The following is a 13,099-nucleotide window of genomic DNA, read 5'->3' as shown; positions in this document are numbered from 1 at the left end:
GCTTTAAAAATAAAATGTCGCGGCAACCTGAATTTCACCACATGCAACTAAATGCATCTACATAGTCCTAAATGATCTCTTAAACATTCAATAACTTAAGTGAAAAGGTCCCAAAATGTGACCTTTTTATGGAGTTATCACATTTCGAAAAAAAATTCAAAGAGAAAACCCCGAGTCGGTATCGATCTTTTCCCTTCCTGGGCGAAAAACGGTGTCGACAGTCTTTAGAATCGTCGAGTCGGAAAATTGAAGGTTTTGAATCGAAAAATTGAAAAGATTATCATAGTCATTGGAACATAAAGCATTTCTGTCCAAGTACTATCGGAACCAAAGCTGGAGCTGTCCAAAGCACAAACGTTGGATGCCCTCTTTTTAATCATCACGGTGGGTGGTGGTGGTTAAGCAATGAAGATGAAACCGAGACTCTTTTCTCTTCGAAGAACCTCTTGTCGGATTCATCCCAATCCTTAACCGGTAAACACCACCATTAGAGTCGTTTCGACCATATATTATCTTGCAATGTTTTCCGGAGAATGACCAAGAACCAGAGTTGCGACATGGGGATTTTATCATTGGAAGGGGATGGTGGTTGGTTAGCGGGGGAAGAAAAGGGGAGGTGGGGACCATGTTATTTTTATTATTTTTAATTGTCATGTAATAATTTTATTAATGGGTTAATGGAAGTTAACGATGGAGGGACTTAAATTAGACGGACCAGTAACGTTAGGGACTAAAATCGAACAAATTTATAACTTTAGGTATTATTCCCTCTTAATTTTTTGCGGCGACCAAATTCAATCATGCGAAAACCTAAGCCACTTACCGTTAATATTTAACGAAGAAGTTGATGTGGCAGTTAAAATATTTGGTATAATTACACATTTGGTCACTGTTACTTATATATTCTATCAATTTGATCCTATAATTTTAACAAATTAAAATAAACTTAATCCTCAAATCAAAGGGTGCCATGTATAATGACCCAACATTTTTTTTAATTATTTTAATTTTAAAAAATATGACATATTCTATATTTATAACAAAACAAAATTTATAACAAAACCTTTTCTAAAAAATTGAATAACTCAAGTAATAATTTATAATATTAAATTTAAAGCAAATGAAATTTTGCACTGCTGTCTCCTTTTTCCTTGTCCACAACCTGCAACATTTCATAAAACTCCATTCAACAAACTAATTGAAGAAACAAACTCTGAGTCAAAGTTTTAGAGCTAACCAATTGAAAAACTTCATTTCCCTGCCTAACACATCTTCTGGGGGTTATTTTTCCTTTGCTTTCCATAAATTGTCGTCTTCATTTTCGATCTGAACATTACACTATTGGTTGACTCGAATCAAAGTAGAAGGAAAAAGGGAATTACCGAAGCATATGCTACTTGCCAATGAAAAACCAACTGCACCGAAACGATACCGGTATTGGCTGATGCTTCTTCTCTTGTCACATTCACATTTTCCCTACATCATCATGTTTGCAACCATTGATTTAATGAATAAAAAAGTGCATATGGTCGGATGTTTGCAGTCATACCAATCGTTCAAGACGCAGTTCAAATGCTATAATCGGTGGGCAGTTTAAAGAAAACTAAATTTATCGCTCTTCTGATATTAACTTAGTACGAAAATTTTCGCACTAGGAGATTGACCTATATCAAAAAGCGATAAATTTAGTTTGTTTTAAATTTAATATCATAAATTATTGCTTGAGTTATTCAATTTTTTAGAAAAAGGTCTTGTTATAAATTTTGTTTTGTTATAAATATAGAATATGTCATAACTTTTAAAATTAAAATAAATTAAAATAAAAAGTTTAATGTTGGGTCATTATATATGGCACCATTTGATTTGAGGGTTAAGCTTATTTTAATTTATTAAAATTAGGACCAAATTGATAGAATATATAAGTAACAATGACCAAATGTATAATTATACCAACTATTTTAATTGTCACATCAACTTCTCGGTTAATATTAACTGCAAGTGACTTAATTGAATGCATTTAAATAATTGAATGACCTGATTGACAATATTTAAAAAATATTGGTTAAAATGAAAAAGGGTAATAGTTAGGTGGTCACTGTTATAGTTTACCCTTTATTTTAAATAATTTATTTTTAAATTTTTAACTAATTTATAATTATACATTGAGTCATTTAGCATATAAATTTTTATAAATTAAATTAATTGTGCTCGTCATTATTGGTACTCATCGCTACTCGTCGAGCATAGAATAATCATTCAAATAATAAAAAAAAAATCATTGAAGAAAATCTACAACAGGGAAAAAGTCAATGTAATAATAATTATGTAATAATAGTTTATGGTTATAATTTAGTATTAAAAAGGGAAAATAGTTATTTAATTATTTCTTTTGGTTGATAAATGTAAAGGCTTAAGTATACAAAAAAAAAATCAAACATTAGACACTAAATTTGAACGAAATAAACGTTAGACACTAAACTAAAAAAAGAAGCATAAGTTGGACGCCTTTTGTATACTTAAGCCAAATATAAAATACTCCAAATACGGATTATAACACCAAAATATATACTAATATAACAATAATGCACGAATTATCTAAATTTCTACAAAAAAATTATTTTGACTTAATTAATCTAATTGTACAAACTATTTTATTGTAGTTTGAATTTAAAAAAAAATATATATCTCGAGTTTTTGAAAACTCATTAAAAAGATGAAGCTGTCAATAGTGGCGGATCTACATTGATATTAAACTGCCCACCTTAAAATTTTTCTAGAATTTGAATTTTCTTTTTTTTAAATCGAAATTTTCTTCATTAATGTATGCGTGTTCACCCTGAAATTCTATGGTGTCCACCTTGAAATTTTATCGTATAAAAAAATTTATATTATTAATATATATGTCTTCACCCTCAAAAAAATTTCTAGAACCGTCACTAAAAGTTGTCATCGTCGTTTAAGGTTAGGTACAATCGAATACCTTATGCCATAATACGTGTCTTTAATCAAGATCAAAGAGTAAACTAAAAAAAGTCGATTATGCGTGGGAAAAATTAAACACCCTCGTTATACTCGGAATATATGGTTCAAGCGCAAGAGCATGACCAACAAAAAGTATAGAGGTGAGAAAATCAGAAAATAAATATAATATGAGGATCAAAACGAACGTTATGTCATATATAAATAACTAAAATTATAGAGTTAATTTGGTTTAGGGCAGTTAGCAAGTTTCTTTCAGCATGCCGTCCTTTCTCCCAATATGAAATTACGTATCTTCATCAATATTAATACTTTTGATACCATAATCATGTTTTTTTAACCAACACGTATCATGATGAAAATTGTAACACATTATTATTATTATTATTATTATTATTATTTGATTATCTTCCTAATTACAAGACTTCATCATAATTAATCCGGACCTACACGCGCCACACATCTAATGTTGATAGCATATATTATTATAATTATTGGTTAAGTGACTAGGGACAAAGTTGTGTTTCGTTCTAGGGATATTGTCTATCATTTTTTTTATTAAAAATATATATAAATAAATACAGACATAAATCTCTAGATATTAATTAATTTAATTTTCTTTTATTTTTTTTATTATTAATGCTACTTTATCTTTTAAGTTATTATCATGGTTTCGTCTCTACAATTCACATTGACATTTTTGTACAAGATTCGAATTCTATCCTTTCAATTATAAAAATAATAATATTATAAACCTAAAATAGTATACCGAAATTCAAAGACGCATTTTGATATCTAAACGAAAACAATATACACATTATATATATATAATATGATAGTCAACTTCATGCATGCATGCATGCATATTTAAGCATTGAATTATGAATTGCCCACCGTGAGATCGATCTCACGACCACAAGATTAAAAGTCTTGCGCTCTACTAACTGAGTTGGACGGGTAATTCCATGTGTTTAATATATACTTGAATGTATATATTTCAATATATCAAAGTTATTCTATATTAATGTGATATTGTTTTGGTTTTGATATCAAAATACGTCATTGAATTTCAGTAAACTATTTTAGGTTTATAATATTATTATTTTTATAATTGAAAGGATAGAATTCGAATCTTGTACAAAAATGTCAATGTGACTTGTAGAGACGAAACCATGATAAGAACTCAAAATATAAAGTATCATTAATAATAAAAAAATAAAAGAAAAATTAAATATATTATAATAATCTCTGCTCAGAGACTTATATATATATATTGATGATGTAAGACCTTATTTCACGAGTTACCTTGCTTGAGAAATACAAATTTACTTTGTGAACAGTTTACTTGTTTGATAAGTAAAAGATTTATGAAATTTTTTCTTTTAAAAATAATATTTGAATAATTATTATATAATACACAATGTATAACAATTAAAGATATTTTATTTTAGACAAAGTTTGCATCCCAAGCCCTATAAATTTTGCGTGAAACATGTTTAAAGGTTGTTTGTAACTAGTTTAGGTCTGTGACTTTTATTTTTATTATTTGAAAAAGTTTTGATGTTGAATAATATATTAATTTATTGAGAAATATTGTATGGATACTATTGTGAGATTTTAAGTCATGTTTATCGTTGTGGTAAAAGGGAATATTTTTATACTTGAGGTTACGGGTTCGAGTAGTTGCATCTGCATCTGCGGGATGTGTGTAAGTTGTTAATTAATTAAGAAAATTCTGAACATGTACTACCTTATCACTCAGGCTGTTCGAAGAAAAAGTTATGTTTATCATTAATGTTAAATAACCAATAGTATAAATAATATAAATTTATACTCGAGTTTGATAATTTTTAATTATATTTAAATATAAAAAAATACTTAAATTAACTAGGCGCCTTAATAATTAATCAGATTATTAATATGATGTTGATCGATCTAGATTATGATGTCATTAAATATCACACATTCCAATATGGATAAATCAAATATTAATCTTAATTGTATTATTTTCCTCATGTATTGGGTGGGTTAATATAATTATAATGACGCACGAAATAAATTAACTCAGTGATTAAAGAAATTGTTATTGTTTTTAGATATCATAGGTTCGAGCATCAACGATTGCATATGTGATTTAGTATTCATTATGAAATGATTGAAAGTACTTTGTAATTACCTTTAACTTAATAAAAATTATAATTATAATGATGTTCAAGCTGATTTGATTATATTAATTAACTATCATATTGCTATGAAATCAATCAATTAGATGCTAGATTTTAAAGGTTAGGTTGCTTAATTAATATCAACTAAGTCAATGGTATAGGCAATAAACGTGTTAAATTAATATAACATCCTCAACCGACACCTAATTACGACACATGAATATGAATTTGAACAATATATATATATATATTTACATTTTACTCCTACAAAGAAGCCAAGACTCGATTTTACCTCAGTGGTTAAAGGTATAATTATCAGAGGCAGACCCAAGACAAAAATTCAGGGCTGAACAAAAAAACTCTTAGGGATTACACAAAAAACCCTAAACCCTATAATAAAGAGCAACAATAACACATAATACTAGGGGTAGCACTTGTATTAATTAAAAAAATTACACACTAAGTAAACAATTTTTAAGGGTTACCTGGGATACCCAGGGCAACTATAAGGTCCGCCCTGATAATTATTGTTATTATAGATCATAGGTTCGAGCACCCGTAGCTGAAGTCGGATAATTAAACGATTATTGTCAAATGATTGATTTTTTTTCAAACAAATACTACTGATATTTTAAAATTTTTAAGCCGCCTTCGTGCGGTCCATCCTGCATGCATGGACACACATGCATTCTTCATGAATGTAAGTTCTACCTGTCTGGAAATGACTTGTTTCTTCCAACTGCTTTTCTGTAGAACTGAACACTTGTAATAAATTTCATGTCTTCTACTCTGTCCCAGTTTTATTAGCACTTAGCAGAGTTCTTAATTGAAGATGCATGTTTTTCCCGAACTCTAACCTAATTTTGTGCATGTAATAATGGTCTAAAACATGACAATATTACAGTCAATATTCTGCCAAGAAAATTAACTGGGAAATTAAAAATATATAGATATAAATTTAAATTTTTCTAGTTTGGTTGGCCTGACCATGCCTGCACACAGACACATATGTATATAAATACGAAAGCAATAGTTTGATTTATATGAAATTTTCTCTGAAGAAAACTTGGTCATGCAGTCCAAGTCTTCAGCACATGGTGAAGAATAGTTTTCATGCATGGCATGTGGTTTATTATTTTGGAAAAGAGCCCTTCAATTCTATCGTTTTTCTTGTACATAGGTGGTAAGCAGCTTAAATCTTAATTACGTAACACTTAAAGTACCAACACGTGGAATTTTTTATAACGTAATAATGTATCGAAATTTATATAAATATGTAATATTTTAAACACGTACATAATAAAAACAAATTAATCAATCTTGATCCACTTTTGAATGTTCATGTCGGAGACTGGAATTCAGCTCTTTTTTTTCTGCATAAACCAGCGGCGTTGAGGAAATAAATTCTTCCTTATCTAATGCAATTTTGTTGAAATGAGCCAAAATCCTTAATTTAACACACACACATACAGGGTTAGAAGGTTAGGATCCATTTACATAATGTAAAACTTTTTAGTTTTACACATATTCAGGACCGTTAGATGAATAAAAATAGAGGATCGAGATTGACTTCTTGTTTTTTTCCAGTAAATATCTTTATATTTTATACTTTTAACATCAGTCATCTATTTTTCACTCATCAAACGGTCTTAAATCTGTGTAAAACTAAAAGAATTTTACATTGTGTAACATAATCATATCTCTCTCACACATATATATATATATATATACACACACGCAATCACCATTGAAATTATCATATACCATTAGATATATTCTGCATGCATGATGATTTTATTAGGTTCTCACTGATTTTTTATTATCACATCGATGGATCGATATGAATTAAATATTATATAAATCTATTAAAAGATTGATCTTTTAAATTTAATTTTCTTTTTTACAATATTAGGATCCGACCCATTAAACCAACTATTAGTTGATAAATTTCTCACCATTCTCCGAGGAAAAAAACAACAAATTTTATTTATAAAAAGCATGCTTACAAAAGAAAATGAATAAAATATAAAAACCCATATATGCAACTTAAGTCAAAACGAAAAAATATTCTCTTATATTATATTTTAAAAAAATTATATACATTAGTTGAATTAAATTTCTTTTAAAATTCCCCCCCAAATTACATGAAATAAACACGTGAAAAAAATGTTAAGCTCTAAATTTTAATCTGTTCATGTTATGCCATTTTACATATTAATTTGGCTAATTTGCCGTCCGGATTAATTTCCATCTGACTAATCAATGATCAGAAAAAAGGTCAAAATTTCAGTAAATTTTTATATCCAGTCCCTACACTTAAAAAAAAGTTCATTTTTTATAACAAATCCTAGTTTAATCATAAATAAAGATAATAATTAACCAAAAATAAAGATTAATTTGACAAAAAATATCATATGACGGTCTAAATTTATGATTATGTCACGAATTAATGAAAATGATACAAGTTTAGGAATAACTAAAAGATCAATAAATTATAAATAAATGACAGAAAATACCAAAATAACAGTGTATGGGGGAAAAAAACGAAAGACCAAAACGAAATGTCCAGGAAAGGTGCAGACAAAGCATTGCCCTAAACATTGGCACGTGTCAAACATTGTCCTCCTCTCCTCTTGACGTGCCTTTTACCACGCGCTCTTCCTCAAAATGTTGTTATAAATATCGCTTCCCCTGAACTCCCAGCATTTCAAACTCGAACCCGAATCATAAACCGTTTAAAGAAACTAACTGTAAATCGAGTATTGGTTGTTTCGGTTTTCTCCTCCGCTTGCTCCACCGCCGGAATTAATCTTCCGCCTCCGTGAACAATCAGAATGGAGGCTAGCCGGCTATCTTCAGCTAAAGCTCTTAAGCCGACGAAGACTGTTCCTTTAGAGGAAGATCCCGCTAAAGCCTCCGATGCATTGCCGCTTCCTTTGCACCTGGCAAATGCTGCTTTCTTTACCCTTTTCTTCTCGGTGGTTTACTTCCTTCTTTCCCGTTGGCGTGAAAAGATCCGTACCTCCACTCCTCTCCATGTCGTCACCTTCTCCGAGATCGCCGCGATTATCGCCTTTGTCTCATCGTTCATTTACCTTTTGTGGTTCTTCGGGATTGAATTTGTTCAGTCTTTGGTTTTCCGACTTTCCCCCGACGTTTGGATTTCCGAGGACGAGGAAGAGCAAAATGAAGTTTTGCTTCGTAAAGAAGATGCCCGTAAAGTCCCTTGTGGACAAGCTCTCGATTGCTCGCTGCCTTCTGTGCCTCCTCAGGAGCCCATCTTCACTGACCAGAAAGTGTTCGATGAAAAGTCTGTGACAGTTTTAACGGAGGAAGACGAGGAGATAATTAAATCCGTAGTGGCGGGAGCAACCCCTTCTTATTCGTTGGAATCGAAATTAGGTGATTGCAAGAGAGCGGCTGCAATCAGGCGTGAGGCGTTGCAGAGATTAACCGGGAAGTCGTTGTCTGGATTGGCCTTGGAGGGGTTCGATTACGAGTCGATTTTAGGGCAGTGTTGCGAGATGCCTGTCGGGTACGTGCAGATTCCCGTGGGAATTGCTGGCCCTCTGTTGCTTAATGGAAGAGAGTTCTCTGTTCCTATGGCAACCACTGAAGGATGCTTGGTGGCCAGCACTAATAGGGGCTGCAAGGCTATTCATTTGTCTGGTGGAGCTACTTGTGTTCTGTTGAAAGATGGAATGACTAGAGCTCCCATTGTAAGGTTCGGTACGGCAAAAAGGGCAGCTGATTTGAAGTTGTATTTGGAGGATCCCGATAACTTCGAGACCCTATCTGTCGTTTTCAACAGGTTCGTTTCGACATTTTTTGAATTCCGGATTTATCGATTTACAATTCAAGCTAATATCTATAATTGGTTTATTGAATGTTTTGGATTCTTTTGGTGGTTGCAGATCAAGTAGATTTGGTACTCTTCAAGGTATCAAGTGTGCAATTGCAGGGAAAAATCTGTATATGAGATTCACTTGCAGTACCGGTGATGCCATGGGGATGAACATGGTTTCCAAGGGAGTCCAAAACGTTTTGGATTTCCTTCAAACCGATTTCCCTGACATGGATGTCCTTGGCATCTCTGGTGAGTTTCTTTCTTTTTTTAGCATAGACTTGCAATATTTATGTTATATATCTATTTACCACTCGATTTTGATTAATGAATGTTATGGATTTGTTCATGTAGGAAACTTTTGTTCAGACAAAAAACCGGCTGCGGTAAATTGGATAGAAGGGCGAGGCAAATCTGTTGTCTGCGAAGCCATCATTAAAGGTGATGTGGTGAGGAAGGTCTTGAAGACAAGTGTGGAATCTCTCGTGGAGCTTAACATGCTTAAGAACCTTACTGGCTCGGCCATGGCTGGAGCTCTGGGTGGATTCAACGCTCATGCCAGTAACCTTGTGTCTGCGGTCTACATAGCTACTGGCCAAGATCCGGCTCAAAACATCGAGAGCTCTCATTGCATCACCATGATGGAAGCTGTTAACGACGGCAAGGACCTTCACATCTCTGTCACAATGCCTTCTATCGAGGTAATCAACGATGTCACTGTCTGATCATCGAAACACAAGAATTTTAATTACCAAAACAATATCCGGGTTATTGATTGATGTCGGTGCCTAATCATCTCTATTCCTCCATGATTCATCCTTTAGGTTGGCACTGTTGGTGGTGGAACTCAACTTGCGTCTCAGTCAGCCTGTTTGAATTTACTCGGAGTTAAAGGTGCAAGCAAAGAGATGCCCGGAGCGAATTCGAGGACGCTGGCAACCGTAGTAGCCGGTGCCGTCCTTGCCGGGGAGTTGTCGGTCATGTCTGCAATTTCAGCCGGTCACCTAGTTAATAGCCATATGAAGTACAATAGGTCAAGTACGGATGTTTCCAAGGCTTCTTCCTAGAGAGGAAAAAAAACTTGCAAATTCCCCACGGTAGAAATGTACCTAGGAAACGAATCTCTTTGTAATAAGTTGGAAGGAGATATCGTCTATACGTAATTTTTCTTTTCTTTACAAAAGCCAGGGCATGTAACCTGAGAAAACGTGTAAAATATTAGAATTGTTAATTAACATATTTTACCTGATCATCCACCAAGTTTTTTTCTTTTTTTGTATTGTTTATTTGACAATTTAGTATGATATTGATTATTTTATTATAATTATTTCACTGATTGGGTTGCTTTAATTTATTTAAATAACACTAAATTGGTGATTTATTGAGCAGATTAGAAAGAGATAGAAACAAAAGAAAGATCATTAAAAGATGCCTTCCGAGCTTTATTATCATAATTTATTGGATAAACTTTGAAGGTATAATTGTTGATTACTCCATATAAATGAGAAGTTTCCTATGATACGTTTTATGAATACCTAAACTATCAATTTTGACCCATTTTAGTATCTTAACTTCCAATTTTTTCAAAAAATTAATGTTAAATTTTGAACGATGGTACTAAAATAAAACAAAAACTAAATTTTAAGTATGGTTTCGAAAAAATCGAAAGTTTAGGTACTAAAACGGATCAAAACTGATAGTTTAGATACTAAAAGCATAATTTCCAAAAAAAAATCTTGATGGGAAAAAGTTCAAATATGGGAAAATAAAATTTACTATGATCCTAAATCTTTGGGATGTGAACACACAAATTTATAATATACATAAAAAAATAACCTAAATCACAATCTCTAATAAACATAAAAAATATATATATTTAAATTGATTTAGGGAAAAACATGTAAAGAAAGTAAATAACTAAAAGATAAATTCTTTTATCTAAATTAGAAAAAAAAATATAACTTTAACCCATAAAACCTTTTAATTTTTTTCTCGACCCTCAGCATAAAATCTTTTATCAAATAAGATCATACCGTCCCTGAATAAGTCTGAGGTAATAGTCAGCCACTTCGTCACCAAACACGTGCCAGAGCCTTTGATAAAACAAATCACCCATACCATCCCCACCCCAAGTTCGATTCGGACTCATAGAACTAACACCCCTTGCTGCATCCTCAACACGTATTCCTATATCATCTTCTAAAGAATCAATCTTGTTTCTTCGTTTACGTTGAGAGGCAAATCTGTGGGAAAACGTGGTATTATTATCTCTGTTTTCAGCCAATTAGCATTCGAATGCTGTTCTCGGTATAATTCCACCTTCTCAATTTCAAAAGTCAGCTACAACTTTGTGTCTAAAATATCCCCAACAACCTCATCAGACGAAAATAACTCAACAAGAGACTCCAATCATTCTTTCAATGCTCGCTCAAAAGATCGCTGAAGAAGTGAATCTGTTTGTGCCACCGACCCAATCCACTACAAACATGTTTTAATTTAACCGGAACAGTACCTACTGCCTCCTTCCATAATCGTTTTACATCGTCTTCACATGACTCCTCTTGCAACCGAGAAGGCTCAAACATGACATATAAATGTGCGGTTTTATCCTGATCCAGAGCAGTCACTACTAACAATGGGCAATTGTCTGAAAAAGAGTGATGCATACGAGTCAGCTTGAAATTAGGGAGTAACAAAACCCATTGATCATTAATAACCCCACGGTCTAGTCTCTCCCATATAAACCACGGACCATTAAATCCCACATAATGTAACCTGTAATCCAACAAAGTGTTTTGAAATGCATCCATTTGGCGTTGACTCCGCAGCAAACCCCCTTCTTTCTAATAAGAGAAAAAGATCTCATTGAAGTCCCCGATAACTAACCAAGGGACATCAAGCATATCGTTTAATTGATGCAACAAATTCCAAGACTCTCTCCTACATGATTCATCAGGAGAACTGTAAAATCTAGTTAATCTCCAGCTGATATTAGACGCACCATCTGAGACAAGAGCATCATTATGAGAAAGAGAATAAGATCTCAAACTGACAACACAAGAGGAATGCCAAGCTACACACGTACCAAAATCATCAACATCAATTCCATGTTCGAAACCACAAGATAAACGCACCTTCTCTATTCTAGACTTATGTAATTTGGTCTCCATAAAGAATACCACATTGGGACTGATACTCTCAGCATATGCCGAAGACGACGAACTATTTGGGGTTTCCTCACCCCCCAAACATTCCAACTCAGAAGTTTGGGCCAGCCTAACGCCACAGGCATACCGATATAGTGGGTGAAAGATTGCTAACACTGTTCTCCTTTGCTAAATCATGTGATCATGATTACCATGATGATGTTTAGCCCCATCGTTCTTTACTAGAGGAATTTTCTCTTCGGTCATTACCATAACCACATCTAAAGAACGGTCAGATCGAGTAGAGATTATCGATTCCTTAGATTCCCAGAATTGCCCTCTTCCTTCAACTAAGGGCTTTGAGCATACAACCCACGTCGAACAGGTGCCCTCAAAGAGACGTCTCATTGAGGAGCCATTTCATGTTTTGGTTGTAGAATCCGTAAAGGACATAAAGCCTCACCGTGTCCCAATTTTCCACAAAGGAAACAAAAAACCCGAAGCTTTTCATATTGAAAATTGGCATAACCAAAACCTCCATTTAACAAAACAATATTTTTTGATGTTTTAACGACTTCTGAATATCCACTCAAATACGGATACGAATACTGGCCTTGTAACCCAAAGATAACGTAGAAGCATCAAATTCTGGAAAAGTACCAATAAAATTACCAAATTGACGAACCACCTGTTCAGAGATGAATCCACCGGTAAATCATTGACTAAAACCCAGAAATCAATCGTATCCAATGGCACTTTCTGTGGATCATCGTCTTTCACCATTCGATGGAGCAATAAGAATTCGAATTAAAATACCAGGGACTACCACTCCATATTCTTTCCAAGTCCATTTCACGATAAAGCCGGAAAAGATATCGACCCTCTTCTAGTTCAGTTATAGAGATACCCCAATCGGATGCCAAACATTCGCTAGCATCGTTTTCATGGCTGAAAAATTGATATTC

The 13,099-nt window shown here is 33.0% G+C and overlaps 1 protein-coding gene across 1 annotated transcript; it reads left to right on the top strand.

The window, feature by feature from the left end:
* Window positions 1–7,978: 7,978 nt before the first annotated feature.
* On the top strand, window positions 7,979–10,245 carry LOC120171390 (3-hydroxy-3-methylglutaryl-coenzyme A reductase 1-like). Its single transcript, XM_039179094.1, has 4 exons — window positions 7,979–8,955; window positions 9,059–9,240; window positions 9,343–9,689; window positions 9,813–10,245. The coding sequence occupies exons 1-4, from the start codon at window positions 7,979–7,981 to the stop codon at window positions 10,053–10,055; spliced, it is 1,749 nt and encodes a 582-aa protein (XP_039035025.1). The 3' UTR covers window positions 10,056–10,245.
* The last annotated feature ends 2,854 nt before the right edge of the window (window positions 10,246–13,099 follow it).

This window comes from Hibiscus syriacus, unplaced genomic scaffold (assembly GCF_006381635.1).
Source record: "Hibiscus syriacus cultivar Baekdansim isolate YM2019G1 unplaced genomic scaffold, ASM638163v2 tig00111834_pilon, whole genome shotgun sequence".
Taxonomy (NCBI): domain Eukaryota; kingdom Viridiplantae; phylum Streptophyta; class Magnoliopsida; order Malvales; family Malvaceae; genus Hibiscus; species Hibiscus syriacus.
Note: the sequence above shows the minus strand (reverse complement) of the source record. Positions and strands in the feature narration are given on the sequence as shown.

Excerpts from the sequence above, each read along its gene's own strand:
- LOC120171390 (XM_039179094.1), top strand. The coding sequence starts at position 7,979 with ATGGAGGCTAGCCGGCTATCTTCAGCTAAAGCTCTTAAGCCGACGAAG. Across the intron at positions 9,241-9,342 it reads GGATGTCCTTGGCATCTCTG|GAAACTTTTGTTCAGACAAA; the intron begins GTGAGTTTCTTT and ends TTGTTCATGTAG. Across the intron at positions 9,690-9,812 it reads TCACAATGCCTTCTATCGAG|GTTGGCACTGTTGGTGGTGG; the intron begins GTAATCAACGAT and ends TTCATCCTTTAG.